At 45.3% G+C, this 23,679-nt stretch overlaps 1 protein-coding gene across 1 annotated transcript in view; it reads left to right on the forward strand.

Annotated features, from left to right (window-relative positions):
* POLN (DNA polymerase nu) overlaps window positions 1-23,679 on the forward strand; it is a 66,373-nt gene that overhangs the window by 15,555 nt on the left and 27,139 nt on the right. The window contains exons 7-16 of the mRNA XM_075261126.1: window positions 10,281-10,345; window positions 11,172-11,255; window positions 12,622-12,714; window positions 13,296-13,352; window positions 14,854-14,907; window positions 16,000-16,065; window positions 17,386-17,443; window positions 17,889-17,891; window positions 19,891-19,968; window positions 22,687-22,804. Coding sequence (XP_075117227.1) covers window positions 10,281-10,345; window positions 11,172-11,255; window positions 12,622-12,714; window positions 13,296-13,352; window positions 14,854-14,907; window positions 16,000-16,065; window positions 17,386-17,443; window positions 17,889-17,891; window positions 19,891-19,968; window positions 22,687-22,804 — 676 coding nt within the window. The remainder of the gene's footprint in view (window positions 1-10,280; window positions 10,346-11,171; window positions 11,256-12,621; window positions 12,715-13,295; window positions 13,353-14,853; window positions 14,908-15,999; window positions 16,066-17,385; window positions 17,444-17,888; window positions 17,892-19,890; window positions 19,969-22,686; window positions 22,805-23,679) is intronic.

Genomic DNA, 23,679 nt, shown 5'->3' on the forward strand with positions numbered 1-23,679 from the left:
TAACCAGCCCAGTTTGGACCAATTAATGGTGGAGGGAGCCTCTAACCAGCCCAGTTTGGACCAATTAATGGTGGAGGGAGCCTCTAACCACCCCAGTTTGGACCAATTCATGGTGGAGGGAGCCTCTAAACAGCCAAGTTTGGACCAATTCATGGTGGAGGGAGCCTCTAAAAACCCCAGTTTGGACCAATTCATGGTGGAGGGAGCCTCTAACCAGCCCAGTTTGGGCAAATTCATGGTGGAGGGAGCCTCTAAACAGCCCAGTTTGGGCAAATTCATGGTGGAGGGAGCCTCTAACCAGCCCAGTTTGGACCAATTAATGGTGGAGGGAGCCTCTAACCAGCCCAGTTTGGACCAATTAATGGTGGAGGGAGCCTCTAACCACCCCAGTTTGGACCAATTCATGGTGGAGGGAGCCTCTAACCAGCCCAGTTTGGACCAATTCATGGTGGAGGGAGCCTCTAAAAAACCCAGTTTGGACCAATTCATGGTGGAGGGAGCCTCTAAACAGCCCAGTTTGGGCAAATTCATGGTGGAGGGAGCCTCTAAACAGCCCAGTTTGGGCAAATTCATGGTGGAGGGAGCCTCTAACCAGCCCAGTTTGGACCAATTAATGGTGGAGGGAGCCTCTAACCAGCCCAGTTTGGACCAATTCATGGTGGAGGGAGCCTCTAACCACCCCAGTTTGGACCAATTCATGGTGGAGGGAGCCTCTAAACAGCCAAGTTTGGACCAATTCATGGTGGAGGGAGCCTCTAAAAACCCCAGTTTGGACCAATTCATGGTGGAGGGAGCCTCTAACCAGCCCAGTTTGGGCAAATTCATGGTGGAGGGAGCCTCTAACCAGCCCAGTTTGGGCAAATTCATGGTGGAGGGAGCCTCTAAACAGCCCAGTTTGGGCAAATTCATGGTGGAGGGAGCCTCTAACCAGCCCAGTTTGGACCAATTAATGGTGGAGGGAGCCTCTAACCAGCCCAGTTTGGACCAATTAATGGTGGAGGGAGCCTCTAACCAGCCCAGTTTGGACCAATTAATGGTGGAGGGAGCCTCTAACCACCCCAGTTTGGACCAATTCATGGTGGAGGGAGCCTCTAACCAGCCCAGTTTGGGCAAATTCATGGTGGAGGGAGCCTCTAACCAGCCCAGTTTGGACCAATTAATGGTGGAGGGAGCCTCTAACCAGCCCAGTTTGGACCAATTAATGGTGGAGGGAGCCTCTAACCACCCCAGTTTGGACCAATTCATGGTGGAGGGAGCCTCTAAACAGCCAAGTTTGGACCAATTCATGGTGGAGGGAGCCTCTAAAAACTCCAGTTTGGACCAATTCATGGTGGAGGGAGCCTCTAACCAGCCCAGTTTGGGCAAATTCATGGTGGAGGGAGCCTCTAAACAGCCCAGTTTGGGCAAATTCATGGTGGAGGGAGCCTCTAACCAGCCCAGTTTGGACCAATTAATGGTGGAGGGAGCCTCTAACCAGCCCAGTTTGGACCAATTAATGGTGGAGGGAGCCTCTAACCACCCCAGTTTGGACCAATTCATGGTGGAGGGAGCCTCTAACCAGCCCAGTTTGGACCAATTCATGGTGGAGGGAGCCTCTAAAAAACCCAGTTTGGACCAATTCATGGTGGAGGGAGCCTCTAAACAGCCCAGTTTGGGCAAATTCATGGTGGAGGGAGCCTCTAAACAGCCCAGTTTGGGCAAATTCATGGTGGAGGGAGCCTCTAACCAGCCCAGTTTGGACCAATTAATGGTGGAGGGAGCCTCTAACCAGCCCAGTTTGGACCAATTAATGGTGGAGGGAGCCTCTAACCACCCCAGTTTGGACCAATTCATGGTGGAGGGAGCCTCTAAACTGCCAAGTTTGGACCAATTCATGGTGGAGGGAGCCTCTAAAAACCCCAGTTTGGACCAATTCATGGTGGAGGGAGCCTCTAACCAGCCCAGTTTGGGCAAATTCATGGTGGAGGGAGCCTCTAAACAGCCCAGTTTGGGCAAATTCATGGTGGAGGGAGCCTCTAAAAAACCCAGTTTGGACCAATTCATGGTGGAGGGAGCCTCTAAACAGCCAAGTTTGGACCAATTCATGGTGGAGGGAGCCTCTAAACAGCCAAGTTTGGACCAATTCATGGTGAAGGGAGCCTCTAAAAACCCGTTTGGACCAATTCATGGTGGAGGGAGCCTCTAACCAGCCCAGTTTGGACCAATTAATGGTGGAGGGAGCCTCTAACCACCCCGGTTTGGACCAATTCATGGTGGAGGGAGCCTCTAACCAGCCCAGTTTGGACCAATTCATGGTGGAGGGAGCCTCTAACCAGCCCAGTTTGGGCAAATTCATGGTGGAGGGAGCCTCTAAACAGCCCAGTTTGGGCAAATTCATGGTGGAGGGAGCCTCTAACCAGCCCAGTTTGGACCAATTAATGGTGGAGGGAGCCTCTAAAAAACCCAGTTTGGACCAATTCATGGTGGAGGGAGCCTCTAAACAGCCCAGTTTGGGCAAATTCATGGTGGAGGGAGCCTCTAAACAGCCCAGTTTGGACCAATTCATGGTGGAGGGAGCCTCTAAACAGCCCAGTTTGGGCAAATTCATGGTGGAAGGAGCCTCTAACCAGCAGAGTTGTGGGAAAGCAGGGTGGAGGGAGCCTCTAACCAGCAGAGTTGGTGGAAATCAGGGTGGAGGGAGCCTCTAACCAGCAGAGTTGGGGGAAATCATGTTGGAGGGAGCCTAGTATTAGCAGAATTGTGCAACGCTTATGGTGGATGAGTATGAGGATGCGGAGGAATTGGAGAGGTTGAGTACAGACATGGAGTTTCATGTTGGGGTGCTTTACACAGGTGGGCACAAAAATGACGGCTCTACCCAGTGGTGGTTCATTTTTATCAAAGTGAGCCGGTCGGCACTCTCAGCTGACAGACGGGTGCGCTTGTCAGTGATGATGCCACCGGCTGCACTGAACACCCTCTCAGATAGGACGCTGGCGGCAGGACAGGACAGCACCTCCAAGGCATATAGGGCAAGTTCAAGCCACAGGTCCAACTTCGACACCCAATACGTGTAGGGCGCAGAGGGGTCGGAGAGGACAGGGCTGTGGTCGGAAAGGTATTCCCGCAACATGCGCCTATACTTCTCACGCCTGGTGACACTAGGACCCTCCGTGGCGGCACTTTGGCGAGGGGGTGCCATCAAGGTGTCCCAGACCTTAGACAGTGTGCCCCTCGTTTGTGTGGACCGGTGAGAACTTGGTTGCCTACTGGAGGAACTGCCCTCCCTGCCGCCAACGTCACATGCTGGAAACATCTCCATCATATTCTGCACCAATTGCCTGTGGCAAGCATTGATGCGATTGGCCCTCCCCTCTACCGGAATAAAAGACGAGATGTTGTTTTTATACCGGGGGTCAAGGATAGCAAAGATCCAGTACTGGTTGTCCTCCATGATTTTGACAATACGCTTGTCGGTTGTAAAGCACCCCAACATGAACTCAGCCATGTCTGCCACAGTGTTAGTTGGCATGACTCCTCTGGCCCCACCGGAAAGTTCAATCTCCATTTCCTCCTCATCCTCCATGTCTACCCATCCGCGCTGCAACAATGGGACGATTCGAAGTTGCCCGGAAGCCTCCTGTATCACCATCACATCATCGGACAACTCTTCTTCCTCCTCCTCCTCCTCCTCCTCCTCCATTAAACGCAGTGAAGCGGACAGATGTGTGGACCTACTCTCCAGCTGTGACGGATCGGATGCTATCCCTAACTCCTCTGTGTGATCTGAGTTATCCCTGATGTCAATCAGGGATTCTCTCAGAACACACAAGAGCGGGATTGTAAGGCTCACCATCGCATCCTCAGAGCTCACCCTCCTTGTGGACTCCTCAAAGACCCGTAGGATGTCACAAAGGTCTCTCATCCATGGCCACTCATGGATGTGAAACTGAGGCAGCTGACTTTGTGGCACCCTAGTGTTTTGTAGCTGGTATTCCATCAAAGGTCTCTGCTGCTCAACCACTCTATTCAACATCTGAAACGTTGAGTTCCAGCGTGTGGGGACGTCGCACAAAAGCCGGTGTTGTGGCACATGCAGGCGTTGCTGGAGAGATTTTAAGCTAGCAGCGGCTACTGTCGACTTGCGAAAGTGGGCGCACATGCGCCGCACTTTCACCAGTAGCTCTGGAACATTGGGGTAGCTCTTTAGGAAACGTTGCACCACTAGGTTGAAGACGTGGGCCAGGCATGGAACATGTTGGAGTCCGGCAAGCTCCAGAGCTGCTACCAGGTTCCGGCCGTTATCACAAACGACCATGCCTGGGCCCAGGTGCAGCGGCTCAAACCATATTGCCGTCTCATCGAGGAGGGCATCCCTCACCTCGGAGGCAGTGTGCTGTCTGTCCCCCAAGCTGATCAGCTTCAGCACAGCCTGCTGACGTCTACCAACGCCAGTGCTGCAACGTTTCCAACTCGTAGCTGGGGTCAATCTAACAGCGGAGGAGGAGGCGGTGGCGGAGGAGGAGGCGGTGGCGGAGGAGGAGGCGGTAGAGGAGGAGGAGGAGGGGGGTGTTCTTCTCGTGTCCCTGCCAGGAATGTTAGGCGGGGAGACGAGGTACACCGGGCCAGTTTGGGAAGCAGTCCCAGCCTCAACTACATTCACCCAGTGTGCCGTCAGTGAAATGTAGCGTCCCTGTCCGCATGCACTTGTCCACGCGTCGGTGGTCAAGTGGACCTTTGTGCAAAGCGCGGAACTAAGGGCCCGCCTGATGTTGAGTGACACGTGCTGGTGCAAGGCGGGGACGGCACACCGGGAGAAGTAGTGACGGCTAGGGACGGCATAGCGAGGTGCCGCAGTTGCCATCAGGTCCAGGAAGGCGGGAGTTTCAACAAGCCGGAACGCCAACATCTCCTGGGCCAGCAGTTTAGCGATGTTGGCGTTCAAGGCTTGCGCGTGTGGGTGGTTAGCAGTGTATTTCTGCCGCCGCTCCAATGTCTGAGAGATGGTGGGTTGTTGTAAAGAAACGCCTGATGGTGCCTTTGATGGTGCAGGAGAAGGAGATAAGACAGGACCAGGGGAGGATGAGGTAGAAGTCAACAAAGTGGCGGAGGCAGATGAAGTGGTGTCCTGGCTCGTCCTCTGGAGTGCATCGCCAGCACAGTCAGCAGTGGCAGTGGCAGAGGCAGAGGCAGTGGCAGAGGCAGTGGCAGTGGCGTGAACGGCAGGCGGCCTTTTTCCTGCCGTTGCTGCCTGCCACTGATTCCAGTGCTTGGATTCCAAATGACGGCGCATTGAAGTGGTGGACAGGTTGCTCTTCTCAGAGCCCCTAATCAATTTCGAGAGGCAAATTGTGCAGACAACACTATATCTGTCCTCGGCGCATTCCTTGAAAAAACTCCACACCTTCGAGAAACGTGCCCTCGAGGTGGGAGTTTTTCGGGGCTGGGTACGAACTGGAACATCTTGGGAGATTCCGGGTGTGGCCTGGCTTCGCCTAAGCTGCTGACCTCTGCCTCTGCCTCTAGCTACCCTTTTTGGTGCTGCACCTGCCTCAACATCCACACTACTTTTCCCGCTTGACATCCCCCCTGTCCAGGTCGGGTCAGTGTCCTCATCATCCACCACTTCCTCTTCCAACTCCTGTCTCATCTCCTCCTCCCGCACAATGCGCCGGTCAACTGGATGCCCTGACGGCAACTGCGTCACATCATCGTCGATGAGGGTGGGTTGCTGGTCATCCACCACCAAATCGAACGGAGATGGAGGAGACTCTAGTGTTTGAGCATCTGGACACAGATGCTCCTCTGTTAGGTTCGTGGAATCGTGACGTGGAGAGGCAGGTTGAGGGACAATGAAAGGAGCGGAGAACAGCTCTGGGGAGCAGGGACAGTTTGGGTTATTGTTCTGTAAAGCTTCGGAATTTTGGGAGGAAGGAAGACAAGACTGTTGGGTAATAGGAGGAGAGGAGGCAGAGTCTGACTGGCTGCTGGACAATGTGCTGTAAGCGTTCTCTGACAGCCATTGCAAGACCTGTTCCTGGTTCTCGGGCCTACTAAGGTTTGTACCCTGCAGTTTAGTTAATGTGGCAAGCAACCCTGGCACTGTGGAGTGGCGCAATGCTTGCTGCCCCACAGGAGTAGGCACGGGACGCCCTGTGGCTTCACTTCTACCTTGCTCCCCAGAACCATTCCCCCTTCCTAGTTAGAAATTGGCACTGTATACCAGTAGTAAAAATTGTGGGTGCACGTAACCCCAATATATTCTTTGAATTCCCAGTCAGACACTGGCACTATATGGCAGTAGCAAGAAATGAGGGTATTTGTATTCCCAATATACTCTTTGAATTCCCAGTCAGACAATGGCACTGTATACCAGTAGTAAAAATTGTGGGTGCACGTAACCCCAATATATTCTTTGAATTACCAGTCAGACACTGGCACTATATGGCAGTAGCAAGAAATGAGGGTATTTATAACCCCAATATATTCTTTGAATTCCCAGTCAGACAATGGCACTGTATACCAGTAGTAAAAATTGTGGGTGCACGTAACCCCAATATATTCTTTGAATTACCAGTCAGAAACTGGCACTATATGGCAGTAGCAAGAAATGAGGGTATTTGTATTCCCAATATACTCTTTGAATTCCCAGTCAGACAATGGCACTGTATACCAGTAGTAAAAATTGTGGGTGCACGTAACCCCAATATATTCTTTGAATTACCAGTCAGAAACTGGCACTATATGGCAGTAGCAAGAAATGAGGGTATTTATAACCCCAATATATTCTTTGAATTCCCAGTCAGACAATGGCACTGTATACCAGTAGTAAAAATTGTGGGTGCACGTAACCCCAATATATTCTTTGAATTACCAGTCAGAAACTGGCACTATATGGCAGTAGCAAGAAATGAGGGTATTTGTATTCCCAATATACTCTTTGAATTCCCAGTCAGACAATGGCACTGTATACCAGTAGTAAAAATTTTGGGTGCACGTAACCCCAATATATTCTTTGAATTACCAGTCAGAAACTGGCACTATATGGCAGTAGCAAGAAATGAGGGTATTTGTATTCCCAATATACTCTTTGAATTCCCAGTCAGACAATGGCACTGTATACCAGTAGTAAAAATTGTGGGTGCACGTAACCCCAATATATTCTTTGAATTACCAGTCAGAAACTGGCACTATATGGCAGTAGCAAGAAATGAGGGTATTTGTATTCCCAATATACTCTTTGAATTCCCAGTCAGACAATGGCACTGTATACCAGTAGTAAAAATTGTGGGTGCACGTAACCCCAATATATTCTTTGAATTCCCAGTCAGACACTGGCACTATATGGCAGTAGCAAGAAATGAGGGTATTTATAACCCCAATATATTCTTTGAATTCCCAGTCAGACAATGGCACTGTATACCAGTAGTAAAAATTGTGGGTGCACGTAACCCCAATATATTCTTTGAATTCCCAGTCAGAAACTGGCACTATATGGCAGTAGCAAGAAATGAGGGTATTTGTATTCCCAATATACTCTTTGAATTCCCAGTCAGACAATGGCACTGTATACCAGTAGTAAAAATTGTGGGTGCACGTAACCCCAATATATTCTTTGAATTACCAGTCAGAAACTGGCACTATATGGCAGTAGCAAGAAATGAGGGTATTTATAACCCCAATATATTCTTTGAATTCCCAGTCAGACAATGGCACTGTATACCAGTAGTAAAAATTGTGGGTGCACGTAACCCCAATATATTCTTTGAATTCCCAGTCAGAAACTGGCACTATATGGCAGTAGCAAGAAATGAGGGTATTTGTATTCCCAATATACTCTTTGAATTCCCAGTCAGACAATGGCACTGTATACCAGTAGTAAAAATTGTGGGTGCACGTAACCCCAATATATTCTTTGAATTCCCAGTCAGAAACTGGCACTATATGGCAGTAGCAAGAAATGAGGGTATTTGTATTCCCAATATACTCTTTGAATTCCCAGTCAGACAATGGCACTGTATACCAGTAGTAAAAATTGTGGGTGCACGTAACCCCAATATATTCTTTGAATTCCCAGTCAGACACTGGCACTATATGGCAGTAGCAAGAAATGAGGGTATTTGTATTCCCAATATATTCTTTGAATTCCCAGTCAGACAATGGCACTGTATACCAGTAGTAAAAATTGTGGGTGCACGTAACCCCAATATATTCTTTGAATTACCAGTCAGACACTGGCACTATATGGCAGTAGCAAGAAATGAGGGTATTTGTATTCCCAATATATTCTTTGAATTCCCAGTCAGACAATGGCACTGTATACCAGTAGTAAAAATTGTGGGTGCACGTAACCCCAATATATTCTTTGAATTCCCAGTCAGACACTGGCACTATATGGTAGTAGCAAGAAATGAGGGTATTTGTATTCCCAATATATTCTTTGAATTCCCAGTCAGACAATGGCACTGTATACCAGTAGTAAAAATTGTGGGTGCACGTAACCCCAATATATTCTTTGAATTACCAGTCAGAAACTGGCACTATATGGCAGTAGCAAGAAATGAGGGTATTTATAACCCCAATATATTCTTTGAATTCCCAGTCAGACAATGGCACTGTATACCAGTAGTAAAAATTGTGGGTGCACGTAACCCCAATATATTCTTTGAATTACCAGTCAGAAACTGGCACTATATGGCAGTAGCAAGAAATGAGGGTATTTATAACCCCAATATATTCTTTGAATTCCCAGTCAGACAATGGCACTGTATACCAGTAGTAAAAATTGTGGGTGCACGTAACCCCAATATATTCTTTGAATTCCCAGTCAGACACTGGCACTATATGGCAGTAGCAAGAAATGAGGGTATTTGTATTCCCAATATATTCTTTGAATTCCCAGTCAGACAATGGCACTGTATACCAGTAGTAAAAATTGTGGGTGCACGTAACCCCAATATATTCTTTGAATTACCAGTCAGAAACTGGCACTATATGGCAGTAGCAAGAAATGAGGGTATTTGTATTCCCAATATATTCTTTGAATTCCCAGTCAGACAATGGCACTGTATACCAGTAGTAAAAATTGTGGGTGTATATAGCCCCAATTCTATTGCTAGGGGACTTGCAGGGTATTTCTGGGGTGAAGGTGGGGGGGCACACCGTTGGAACGGGTATCGGGGTATATATCGGGTATACGGGAATACACTGACAGTGTATTCCATTCAGGATCCTGGGAAAGCTGGGTTGCGGCGATTGAGCCCGTCAGTGCCACGTTACACTGACAAGCTTCTCCCTGGAGTTTAGCTCTTACAAGAGCTGTTGGTTGTCTTCTCCTTCCTATCCTAGCCTGTCCCTGCCTACCCAGAATCTAAGCCCTAGCTAGCTGGATGGAAACCTCCGTCCTCGGTGAATTGCAAGCTCAGAATGACGCGAACCTGGGCGGCGCTGTTATTTTAAATTAGAGGTCACATGTTTTCGGCAGCCAATGGGTTTTGCCTACTTTTTTCAACGTCACCGGTGTCGTAGTTCCTGTCCCACCTACCCTGCGCTGTTATTGGAGCAAAAAAGGCGCCAGGGAAGGTGGGAGGGGAATCGAGTAATGGCGCACTTTACCACGCGGTGTTCGATTCGATTCGAACATGCCGAACAGCCTAATATCCGATCGAACATGAGTTCGATAGAACACTGTTCGCTCATCTCTAGTAGACTTCTTAAAAATTTTAGCATCCAGACCTGTCCATGAACCAAAATGGAAATCTATGCCTGCTGGTATGCTGCCATAAATGATAATTCCCTCTGGCTCATGTGACCCACACCTCTGGAAAAGTTGCAATTTCTGGTGCACCAACTATGTGGTAGAAATTGGGACTTTTTTAATACCGGGCATAAAAACCTCAGTACATGGGGATCTGTTGATTTTAGTGGACACTTCAGAACTGAATATGGTTACATGTATCAGCATAGTCTGAAGCAAACTTTCTGAGCAGAAACATTTATTAGACGTACAGCAGAAATCCACAGATTCTTCAAACAACAGATATCAACAAACATATCGTGCTTTCTTTGGTTCCACAATGCTTACACCAAGCAGCCACATTACATTGTCTGTAGTGCATAACATTACACTGAACACACCCTGCATGCACTGCTTGTGGATTCAATACCAAACAACAATATACCAAGATGGTGGACGGGGACAAGTGAGGTTTCATAAAGTGAACAGTTTATTTTAGGTTTTTCAGCACTCAATGTTCTGTAGTGTGTAAAATATTGCTGTTGTATTTATTTGTGTTTTTTAGTCATGGAAAACTGTTCCATAGAAATAAACCAGGAAGAGCTAAAGCGGACATCCGTATTGTTAGGGGTAAGATAATATGGGATAGCTTATGGGGCATTGCAGTCGGAGAAAGCTGAAAGAATTAGTATCCTTTTGGGGCAATGGGGGCTGTACTGGATTATTGCCCGGGGCGAACCCTAGGAGCAAACTAAGACCACTCATTTGGTGGTGTATAATATTACTATATGGCAGCATTATGTAGATTATTTAGGGAGTATTATCTCAATTAAGTTTTATATTTTGTGGCATTATATTGTGGTATTATCTTGGCTCTATATGGCAATATTATATGGGCTGGAAATACAAGAATAATCTCTAAGACCAGGACCCCAGTACGTTACAGTACTTGAAAAGTGGATGGAATTCATGCGAATCCCATGCCCAATTTGCGGAAAATATTGCAGTGCGGACACGCCGTTGCGGTTTTGAAAATCGCAGCATGTCAATTATATCTATGGAAACGCCGGCAGCTTTCCCATAGATATAATTGTAACAGAAAGTCCGCGGGGGAAAACTCTGTGAACTTTCTGTTCAAAGTGCTGCAGGAAGAACCACAAAGCGTTCCCGCTGCAGTTGTTCCCGCAGCGCTTTAGTGCGACGGTTCCAGCCCGTGGGGCCTTAGCCTTATTAAGGGAAGACGCGTCTTTTTCGGCAGTGTTTTTTTTTTTTAGCTGCGTTCCACAACGTGGGGCCTTTGCCTAATAGTCAATGGGAGGCCATACTTTGTATGCTTTCCAAGGCCTCATACTTTAAAAATCTGTATTGGGGGAAGTGATGGTTATTGTATTTATCTGATGGTGAGATGCTATACTTCTAGGTATAGTAATGACTGTGTATCCTTTTATATGTGCAGAAACACCTTAAAGAACTGGAAAAAGAAGCACATCACGCTGCTGGACAAAAGTTCAGGTTAACTAGTAGTAATGAACTAAGGGAGGTAAGTGTGTTTAACTTTACATACAGAGGGGCTGGTACAAAACAAGGTACAAAGATGTCAAAGCAGGAAAACTGTCTAATAGTCACCTGCTGATAACTAATACGGTATGTGCTGCTGTGGTTAAAGGGGTTGGCCACTTTCAGACCAATATTGATAAACAAATGTACAATAACAAGATATACAATTGTCCAATATACTTTCTGCATCAATTCCTCACGGTTTTCTAGATCTCTGCTTGCTGTCATTCATTCTGTTACTTCTAGAGGATAAAACTCTATGCATGAGAAAAAAGATATATCCAGCACAACGATAGATCCAGATAAAACTTAGCTTTTAATGAATAGGAACATTTTGTCCCATAAAAAACCCAACACAGACATCGAACAAAAAAACAAATTAAGCGTTATTCAAAAAAATTCATGTAGACATACCGGACTAACAATGACGATGCGACATACTGAACCGCTTATGCGTTTCAGAGCCTGAGCTCCTTACTCATCGCTATTTTTTTGAATAACGCTTAATTTGTTTTTTTGTTCGATGCCTGTGTTGGGTTTTTTATGGGACAAAATGTTCCTATTCATTAAAAGCTAAGTTTTATCTGGATCTATCGTTGTGCTGGATATATCTTTTTTCTCATGCATTATGTCTTTTGCCTAAACCCAGTAGGCTATATCCGCGCATAACCAGTTTCACGTATATACATTTTTACCGGAGCATCGAGCCATGAATCATTGTGACAGGATAAAACTCCGTCCATGGTCAGCACGGTGGCTCAGTGGTTAGCACTGCAGCCTTGCAGCGCTGGAGTCCTAGGTTCAAATCCTGCCAAGGGCAACATCTGCAAGGAGTTTGTATGTTCTCCCCGTGTTTGTGTGGGTTTCCTCCGGGTACTCCGGTTTCCTCCCACACACCAAAGACATACTGATAGGGAATGTAGATTGTGAGCCCTATATGGGACAGTGACTGACAATATCTGTAAAGCGCTGCGGAATATGATGGCACTATACAAGTAAGCATAATAAATAAATAATGGTCATGTGATTTATGGTCCATGGTCATGTGATGAGTACACAGGTACTGCTCGTTATAGTCACAGCCCAGTAATCAGACATCTGCCTGGTAATCAGCTGTGCACCTGTGTGCTCATCACATGACCATGGACCGTAAATCACATGACCATGGTCAGAGTCTTATCCTCTAGAAGTAACAGAATGAATGACAGCAAGTCGAAATCTAGAAAACCGTGAGGAATTGATACAGAAAGTATATTGGAAAATTGTATATCTTTTTTATTGTACATTTGTTTGTCAATATTGGTCTGAAAGTGGCCAACCCCTTTAAAGATTTCTTTCTTCTATTGTAGATACTTTTTGAGAAGTTCCATCTTCACCTGAAGTGTAAAAGTAAGCTTCCGCAGACAAACTTGGGACACGTCTTATCTACAGCCGAGCCTGCGGTAATGTCAGTTTATGCGGTGCAGTTTTCTATAGCCATTTACACATGTACAGTATGCAGCATATATAATAATAATATGTATAACCATAGGCCTGTATTCAGGCTGGACCGCCATTTCTTCCACTATTACATTCTCTTGGGTATTAGAATGAACAACGCTGCTCTAATGTTTGTGAAGTCGTCCATATGTCCTTTTAGGGTATATGGACATCACGTTAAATAAGTTTCCCTAACTGCACAACCCCTTTAAGTTGCTCCTCATATAAACCATGTCTCCTTCTTAACCTAGTCAGAAACAATGGCCTAAAACTAGGTGGGATATTGTGCAACTAAATTGCACCTATTTATAGGCCATTTTCAATGCAGGTTCAATCCTATAGACATGTATCATTGGTAAATACAGTTGTCATCACTATTACTAGTACTGCTGATAGTATTGATGATTTTTATATGTGCATGATGTAGATGACTAAGAATTATTAGTTTTATTACAGTTTTTCATCTATATGTGTATTTAGATAGTATTTACTGTAGATTTAGTCATTTAATAGTAAATCTTTATATGTTCAATTTTTATCTTAGTTAAATCAACTGAAAGATCTCCATCCATTGCCAGGAATTGTTTTACAATTTAGACAAGTAAGATTTATATACTAGTTATATTAATTTATTTATTTATTTACTTTTGAGAAATTATTTCCCAAATATAAACTTTACGTTAAAGACATGTTCACATGGCTGAACTTGAGATTGATTCTGCTTCCAAGACCAGCTCCAAATTCCTCCTAAAATCTGCCTCCTATGGGAGCCTTCACACGGAGTTTACGTTCCGCTTATTCAGATGCATACACACGTGACCGCTGTAAAACACAATCCCATAGACTTCAAACTCAATGGGAGGCTTTTAAACCCATTGATTGCAATGTGTAGCGCGCATAAGAGCGGCACCCATTGAAGTCTATGGGATTGTGTTTTACAGCGGTCACGGGTGTACGTGTCTGAATGAGCAGAGCGTAAACTCTGTTTGAAGGCTCCCTATTTTTTGTAATAGGAGGCAGACATGGGGGCAGTGTTACACTTCATCTACAAATGGATTCTGCCTGATAACTCCTATTGGAGCGAATGGGAGGCAGAATAATTCTGCCTGGCAGGTGCAGAATTTGACGTGGAATTTGGTCAAGCAGAAAAAATCAGCTGCAAATTCCTGAACTTGAATTTTTTCATCTAGGAAAAACTGAGCTGTGTGAACATACGCATATGTGCCTCATAGCCACAAGCATATTGAAATGTAGCTGTAAGGCTTTATGAACGTGGCGGTATTATTGCTGCATGTTATCCACAGCCCATAGTACATGACCTATAGAGGTGCATGTGACGTTACCCTAGAGCATTGTCCTATAGATACATATGGAAGAACTTTCTCAATCTATAAGAATCTGTCAGAAAGATAAATGAATAAATTAATTAAATAAATCAATCCCTCTTAATAGATTTGCCCTATCTCTTGGCAGCCTTTTTGTGTGTGTTTCTGTGGTGTCATTTATAGTAAAAGTAATACTACTATAGTAATAGTAGTCAGTCCATGGGAGAACGCATCCTCAGTTAACACTGACCTCTTTTATTGTCACTTTAAATAGTGACCAGGAAACCACAGAAATGCCAAATTTCTAAGTTAATTAGTTTCTATGTTAATTTTGGTGCAGATCTATGGGGGGAATTTATTATATATATTCAAAGTAAAGCCAATATTATATTACGTTGAGTATACATAGTAAATTCCCCCCACCCCTACAATGAAGCTGACATTTTGTGCGCAAAATGGACATTGAATCAGCTACATTTTGCCACATATAAGACTTTCTGCTTCTTTGCAATTTTGTATCTATTAGTGGCATATTGTATGTTGTGTGAAATCCACATAGAAACTCTATAACTACTCCACTACATCAGGCTGCTATTTATGCAGTAATGTAGCTGCACATTTATACCATATTCATGTGCGATTCTTTCACGGGACATCCCTTTTATGTCTTCTCACAATGAAACTCTTCTATTCTGTGTTGTATAATGTTCTATATACAGGGCTTAGTACAGATGATGATTGTTCTGTCACATTATTGTACTATTCATATCCTTACAGATACAGAAAATAAAGTCAACATTTGTTGATGGGCTCCTGACCTACGTTAATAAGGTAGTAATGATGGTGTTCTTTGCAAAAAGAAATCTGCTTTCTCAGCTTTTCCCCTGAAAATGTCAAATAAATATGGTTTTATTATTAAAGGGGTTTTCCAGCCCCAAATTTTTCATACTGATGATCTAGCCACTGGAATATGGGGATCCAACATAAAGACCCTACACAGATCAGCTTTCTGGGCACTGGAAACTGTTAGTGGATCAGAGTGTGTGCAGACTGCTACCATTCAAGTAATAGGAGTAGTGCAGCAGCCCCGTCCACTGTACGGTATAGCGCTGATTCCAGGGAATAGTAGCAGCGGCTGATCTTTGTGGAGTACAGGTATCTTGTGGATAGGTCAGCAGTATTAAAAATTGATTTAGGCACAGAAAACCCCTTTAAGGCCAGGGACCCACGTGGTGCAAACACCATGGTTTGGCCATGGAGGAAACACCACTGAAAGAAACGCAGCATTACAGTCCTTGTCAAAGTGGATGGGATTCTAGCGGCACCTACGGATGCGCTGGCAGTTTACCTCTAGGTATAATGGAAGCAGGAAGTCTGCAAAGGAAATCTCTGCAGACTTTCTGCGAAAAGCACTACGGGAAAAACTGTGATGCGTAGCTGTTGCGGTTTTTCCTGCAGCACGTTCTTGCTGTGGCCCGCTACATGGGGCCTTAGCCTTAAGGCCAGGGTCCCGTGTTGCGAAAACGCTGCGTTTTACGTTACCTGCGGAAAAAAATCTTGTGTTTTTATATATCACAACAGGTCAATTCTACTTATGGAAATGTTGGTGTTTTCCGAACCAGTATAATATCTATAAGAATAACGTAGTTCAATACGCAAGTGAGCTCTATGGAGCAAAAAGGTGTTGCTGCTTACCTCTTGAGCAATGAGGGCATGGTCATTGATCCAAAGATCTTATTTGCCAAAAAAGGATGTCTCTACATCAGAGACACTGATTCACAAAGGGAAAACACTGTCTGACCTTATCCCATCTATCTGCGGCTCTGGGTTCTACTAACAGACTCCATTTAACTGGATACAAGTATTTACTAAAACATGAGCAGACATGAGTCTGCTTTAGTTATGTATTGTCTTATATTCTAGGGCTGTGTGTCTCCCACCTGGAATCAGACAGGCACTGTAAGTGGCAGACTTTCTGCAAGACATCCTGTAAGTTTGTGTTATGTTCATTCATATTGCCAAATAGCAAAGTGACATTAAACTGAATTACTGCAGTAATGTGACCAGCAGCATCAGTGCTAGAGCAGTAACCAAGTAGGGTCATATATCAGATCGTCTCGACAAATGGCAGCCCACATACTAGACTTTTTATTTTTATGGGACACTTAAGGTAAGTTCACACAGAGATTTTTGGTCAGGATTTTGTGGCTGTATCTGCCTCAAAATCCTGACCAAAAAGACGGCTATCATTGAAATCAATGGGAGCCACTCAGGTCTTTGTTCCGGGAGCCGTTTCTTCCGGCTCCCGGAAAAAAGAAGCGAGATGCTCATTCTTCAGGCGGAGTCGCTTTGCGGTTCGGCTTGAAGACACTCCCTCCTCCGGACTAGGCCCATTCATTGGGCCTAATCCGGAGCGAAGTGAGGGGCTGGATGCCGATGCAGTGCACCGGCTTTCAGTTGCGGCTACCCGGTTTTTGGTCTGGAACCTGAGACGGCCTCTGGTTCCGGACCAAAAAACTCCATCTGAACTTACCCTAAGGACAAAGGTTTTTGCACTCATTGATTCATAGGCGTTATCCACTTTCTAATATTGATGGCCTATGCTCAGGCAATTTGGGACAGTACAACTCCTGGTATTGTTTATACATGTGGAGCCCACTACTCACACTCCACACAATTTGTAGTGACCGGTTTAGATACTACAGCGCTGCCCCATTGAAGTCTAGGGGACAACACTGTAGTACTTAAAGCTGCTGCTACACTTAGTACATTGAGTAGCGTTGCTCCTGACATGTCCCTAAGCAGCTGATCCATGAGGTTCCTGCGCTTCAGACCCCTGTATATTTAATATTGATGGCCTATCCTAAGAATTAGAAAGTGGATAACGAGTATGAGTCCATAAGTGCAAAAACCTTTTGTCCTATGTCATATGTGTCCGATAGAAGTGGAAAGTTCAGCATTCAAAACAGAAGCAGATGCTCAGAGCACTTCTGGCCTTCTCCATTGGATCTGCAGCCAGAATCGGCATTCTGTGGACCAGGGAGCTGCAGTACTCCCATATGACCCAACCAATGTTCTTCCCTCTTTGGTTTTTAGACACATTCATCTACTTCTCACACCTTAAACCTTTAAGGAATCATCCAAATGTAACCATTGAACAGAACAGTCATTCAGTATCCTGTATATCAGTTGTACTAAAGCAAATGTTTTCTTTCTTGTATTCTATTATATGATTATCATAGTAACCATATGTGCTAGATAAATCCCATGGGAGATATACTGTGTATAATTTACATCTTTGTGTTGTAGAACATCCAAGGAGTTTCCAAGTTTTCAGTTCAGTTTGAGAAGCAACAACATGCCCAAGGTGAAAATACAGAGCCTGAGTATTTATTTGTATAGTAGAAAGATATTGTGTGTATAGGATAGACCATAAAAAGCAAGTGATCGGCATTCAAAGAGTAAAAGGAGTTTTCCGGCAAAATAAATTGATGACCTATCCTAAAGACAGGTTACTAATATCAGATATATTATCTATCTATCTATCTATCTATCTATCTATCTATCTATCTATCTATCTATCTATCCACACCCAGCACCTCTACCGATCAGCAGTACCTGATCTGGCCATTACACTGCTCCATTCTCTGAGTATGAGCTCAAGAGAACAGCTGATCAGTGGGGGTACCAGTACACAGAAAAAAAAAACACATAAAAAAACTTTGTGTTCGCAAGTGTCAGGGCACAGGTAGCAATATGCAAGAAAACGTAGCAAAATGATTTATGACTGGGGTCCCCCGAGTAACATTGAGAAGGTAAGGCCCTAGGAGGGATAATGGTCATTGTACATAGCCACATTGGGCCCGCCAGAGTTGGTGCCATTCTTTGTTGTGACTTTCCTCTATTGCTCATAGAAGGGAATCCCAAATGAGGATCTTCTTACCCCTGTAGTGTCCATATGCCCTAATAAGATTTATGGCAAAGTAGTTATTCAAATGGGACAATCTGCATACCTCCCAACTTTTGAAGAACCGAAAAAGGGAGAAAATGTGCGGCGCGCGTAGCGAGCCGTGGCAAATTTAGCCCCACCCACTTTTGTGTTGACCCCGCCCATTCTCATTAATTTTTCATGTGCCTGCACACAGTATAATCCTCCTACAGTCATCCGTAAATTATATGCCCCCCCTCTATCTCTCCCCCGTGTCATATACACCCTTCATCTGCCCCCAGTTTTATGTCCCCCCTCCATCTCTGCCCCCAGTTTCATGTCCCCTCCATCTCTGCCCCCAGATTTATGTCCCCCATCTCTGCCCCCAGATTCATGTCCTCTCCATCTCTTCCCCCAGATTCATGTCCCCCTCCATCTCTGCACCCAGATTCATGTCCCCCCATCTCTGCCCCCAGATTCTTGTCCCCCATCTCTGCCCCCAGTTTCATGTCCCTCCATCTCTGCCCCCAGTTTCATGTCCCTCCATCTCTGCCCCCAGATTCATGTCCCCCATCTCTGCCCCCAGATTCATGTCCCCCATCTCTGCCCCCAGATTCATGTGCCTCCATCTCTGCCCCCAGATTCATGTCCCTTCATCTCTGCCCCCAGATTCATGTCCCCCCATCTCTGTCCCCAGATTCATGTCCCTCCATCTCTGCCCCCAGATTCATGTCCCCCCATCTCTGTCCCCAGATTCATGTCCCTCCATCTCTGTCCCCCAGATTCATGTCCCCTCCATCTCTGCCCCCAGATTCTTGTCCCCCATCTCTGCCCCCAGATTCATGTCCCCCATCTCCAGCTCTGCCCCCAGATTCATGTCCCCCATCTCTGCCCCCAGATTCATGTCCCCCATCTCTGCCCCCAGATTCATGTCCCTCCATCTCTGCCCCCAGTTTCATGTCCCTCCATCTCTTCCCCCAGATTCATGTCCCCCTCCATCTCTGCACCCAGATTCATGTCCCCCCATCTCTGCCCCCAGATTCTTGTCCCCCATCTCTGCCCCCAGTTTCATGTCCCTCCATCTCTGCCCCCAGTTTCATGTCCCTCCATCTCTGCCCCCAGATTCATGTCCCCCATCTCTGCCCCCAGATTCATGTCCCCCATCTCTTCCCCCAGATTCATGTCCCTCCATCTCTGCCCCCAGATTCATGTCCCTCCATCTCTGCCCCCAGATTCATGTCCCTCCATCTCTGTCCCCCAGATTCATGTCCCCTCCATCTCTGCCCCCAGATTCTTGTCCCCCATCTCTGCCCCCAGATTCATGTCCCCCATCTCCAGCTCTGCCCCCAGATTCATGTCCCTCCATCTCTGCCCCCAGTTTCATGTCCCCCATCTCTGTCCCCAGATTCATGTCCCTCCATCTCTGTCCCCCAGATTCATGTCCCCTTCATCTCTGCCCCCAGATTCATGTTTCCACATCTCTGCCCCCAGTGTCATGCCGCGCCGCTCTCTGCGCGCCTCTCTCTCTCTCTCACTGGCATACAGTTGTAGACGCGATGTGACGTCATCACATCGCGTCTACACAGCTGTGTTCAGCTCCTTCCTTTAACCGCGAATGTGTTCAACTCAGATCTGCGTCCTCTGGACATACATATCGGGACATACCTCCCTCCAACTGGGACCGCGGAACACGTCAATCGGAATCGGAAATCGGGACGGTTGGGAGGTATGAATCCGTGTGATGGTGAGAAATATGAAAAGACCACTGAATAAGAAAACGTTATTGTATCTATAACACTTGCTGTTACCGCTCATGTGCTGATGGGCTTTATATCTGTTTTGATTATTTAGATCAATAATATAACATTTTTATTTCTATATGAAAGGGAAAAGCAAAGAAACCATAACCATTAATCCAAGGTCTATGTTTGTGTCTACTAAGGGTCAGTCATTCCTTGCAGCAGGTAAGTTACACTGTATACTGTAGAATTCTGACTGTACATTCGCACTGTGTTAAAGGGGTTTTCTGGGATTGTAATATAGGTGACCTAAGCTGCCTATTAGTGGGAGTTCGATACCTAGGAACCTCCATGCTGACTTTGTTAAAGAGGATGCAATATTTGGGTGAGCGCTCCCAGAATACCCCTTTAAATCTAATACAGTTTTACAGTCCTATATTTAGGACTCTAAACTTTATTCACATTCTAGAAAGTATGTAACATAGCTGTGTTAGATCTTAGTGCCCACTAGAGGGCACCTTCTGCCTGTACATCTTATACTGCTTCTCCACTCATCATTTGCACCCTGCTGAGTGTAATAACTATGCTGTGACTTATTCTCCTGTCATATTGGATAGCAGTAGGGACACTTATGTAAATATTTCCCGGCATTTTGCTAGATTAAATTTCATTGCAGTCACAGTAATTGTAGGAACCCTTACTAACAAGGACACGGCCTGTACTTGTAGTTGAAGTCTACATCTTCTATAATATATGCTAATGTATGCTAGGTTCGGTCATCTCCTCCTGTCCTTCTCTCCTCTGTACACAGTGAGGGGAATTTATTACTCCCTCCCTGGTGTAGATGGGAATAGAGATGGCACAACTTTGGCACACAGACATTTTTTGGTACCACTTTTGCCCCTTTTTACAGACATGACATAGAGCATAGTGAGCCTGGATAGAGACACCTTGGTTCTACAAGTTTACTATACCTCACACCAGAAAGCTGGCATGATTTATACCTGAAATCTATGCCAGTTTCTGTTCTGTCCCCAAGCGGACCTCCAGGACGGAAACCCGAACGATACTGTGAATCTAGTCTTAAATCCCCCTCCCCAGTAACATCTTACTTTGTTCCAATTCTCATTTATAATCACTATTATATACCTGAGTCTCTGCTGATTGTAATTGGAAACACTCAACAAGTTTGCTGTCATACACCTATATAACAGCTTCTCCTATCCTACTATTATACTATGGGACAGTCATTTTTTTCCACATCAGTGTGGTACTATGGTATCTATGACTAACCAGAAGAGTGGTATAACATCTGCTAATGCTGAGAAGGAGCAATCAATGATGAACAACTTTTCTCTGTCGGACCATTGGACTGGCTGATCCAAAGTTCATGCAGGAGGAACAATCCTTGTATGGACTACAGGCAGGACATTCCTGTACACAAAGGGTAATATCCTGGCCATAATCTTATATCCTTCTGTCTTCTTCTAGACTGATCGGCAGCACTATTATCAAGAAAACGTGTTACTATGACTGCGTGTTCCCAATAATTGGCCCAATAGTCTCAGTGTAACAGGATCTTAAGGGTAAATTCACACTGAGTTTTTTTGTAGGTGTATTTCTAAGGCAGAATTCACCTTAAAAAACACCTCCCATTCATTTCAGTGGGAGTCTGGCAGGATTTTTTTCCTCTAGCTGATTTTTTTCAGCTAGAGGAAAAATGGAGCATCATGAACCATGTTCAGGCAGATTCCACCTTAGAAAGATCATTGAAATGATTGGGAGGCAGAAAAAAAGCAAGCACTGCTAGAGGAAAGACATCTGCCTGACTCCCATTGTAATGAATAGGAGAGTTTGGTGGTTTTTCTAAAGTTGATTTTGAGGCAGATTCTGACTCAAATTCTACCTCCCAGTCTCATATACAAGACTTCTCCTGAGTTGCACCACTCCTCTGGAATGCTTTACCTCAAACAATTACATTAACTCCCAATTTCTACAGCTTCAAGCACAAACTAAAGACACATCTTTTCAATTCCTAATATAAACTCTTCCGGACCGTAACTGGAATCCCTAAAAGAAACCCTCCTCTGTTCCCGCTCCCACATTACCCCACATGATATGATGCCATTTCAGACTAACCTTATATGTCCAGGCACCATCTGTACAGTAAAGGACACGACTGGTGACGGCTCATAAAGTTTTATGTTTGTGTAATGACAGTAACCTCTATTACAGGATTGTCTGACCACTGTATAAGAAATGCTGCCCCTACTACCTCTTGTGTCACCCCCTCTACCTCATAGATTGTAAGCTCTTGCGAACAGGGCCCTCAGTCCCATTGTGTGAAATGACTATTTCTTTGTAATGTCTGTTTTTGTCTTCACTTGAATCCAGCAATTTGTACAATACTGCAGAATATGTTGGCGCTATATAAATAAAATGTATTATTATTATTACCTGCAAAGAACTCTGTGTGAACTTACTCTGAGCCTGGGGTCCCACTTAGTGTTAATGCCGTGATTTGGTCACGGCAGAAAAACCGCAGCAAAAACTGCAGCATTTTATATTGCCTGCAAAGTGGATGGGATTCTGGCTAATCCCATCCACACATTGCAGAAAAATATCTGCAGCAGATATGCTGCGCTTTCAAAAACCGTTTTTGTATATCACAGTATGTCAATTTAACTTACGAATCAAAACTCTGCGGACTCTCTGTACAAAGCGCTGCAGAAAAGACCGTGATAGACTTAGCCTCAAGTTGGATAGATCCTAAAAGCATGAGCATTAACAGGGTATAATACCTGCACATTGTCCTAATGGTGCCTGTTCTATAAAAGTGCTTACATTGCATTAGTTGATCTCCATAGGCTCAGCTCTAATGACGTCTCATGTTTTTACACTTTTTCCTGATTTTATGCTAAAGTTTTTTTTTCCTTGTTTCAGATTTCTCACAAATAGAGCTGCGCTTACTCGCTCACTTTTCTGCTGATCCAGCCCTATTGCAATTATTTCATGAAACAGAAGAAAGAAGCGATGTATTCACAAACCTGGCGTCCCAGTGGTGAGGAGAATTCATTCTCTTAAAGAGGACCTTTCATGGTTTGGGGCACAGGCAGTTCTATATACTGCTGGAAAGCTGACAGTGCACTGAATTCAGTGCACTGTCGGCTTTCCCAATCTGTACCCCGGGTAAAGAGCTATCAGTCCCGGGACCGTAGCTCTTTCCAGTCAGAAAAGCGTTCCTGACAGTCAGTCAGGTACGTCCTTCTTCAAAGCAGCACCTATCGCGCTGTGAAGTGTGAGCGGGGAGGAACGCCCCCTCCCTCTGCTCACACTGCACGTCCATAGACGAGTATTATCAGGAGGGAGGGGGCCTTCCTCCCCGCTCACATTGTACAGCGCTATAGGTGCTGCTGTGGAGAAGGACGTTCCTGACTGACTGTCAGGAACGACCTTCTGACTGTAAAGCACTATGGTACCGGGATCGATAGCTCTTTACCTGGGGCACAGATCGGGAAAGCCAACAGTGTGCTGAATTCAGCGCACTGTCAGCTGTCCAGCAGTATATAGAACTGCCTGTGCCCAAATCGGTGAAAGGTCCTCTTTAATTAGAAAAGCCAATCACAACGCCATAAAATCACTAATAACAGCAGCACATTCTATAAGGAATTATACACGTTACAGTGACTATGCAGTTAATATACTTCGTGTTTTACTTCTTTGCCATTTTCAAGACATCTGCCTGCTAATAGCAAGTAGAAACCAAGTTCATATGGCAGGCGGGTGCCTTGAATGCCAATTTTATGGTGTTGGAAATCGTGTCCAATCTAGGAAATCCTCTGTGAGCTAAACAGTCCGCAAGCTGATATGAAAAGAGATTTGTGCTAATGATACATTTGGATCAACGTGCCTTATACTCAGGGACGTAACCCCCTG

The sequence above is a fragment of the Leptodactylus fuscus genome, chromosome 1 (assembly GCF_031893055.1).
Source record: "Leptodactylus fuscus isolate aLepFus1 chromosome 1, aLepFus1.hap2, whole genome shotgun sequence".
Lineage (NCBI taxonomy): Eukaryota > Metazoa > Chordata > Amphibia > Anura > Leptodactylidae > Leptodactylus > Leptodactylus fuscus.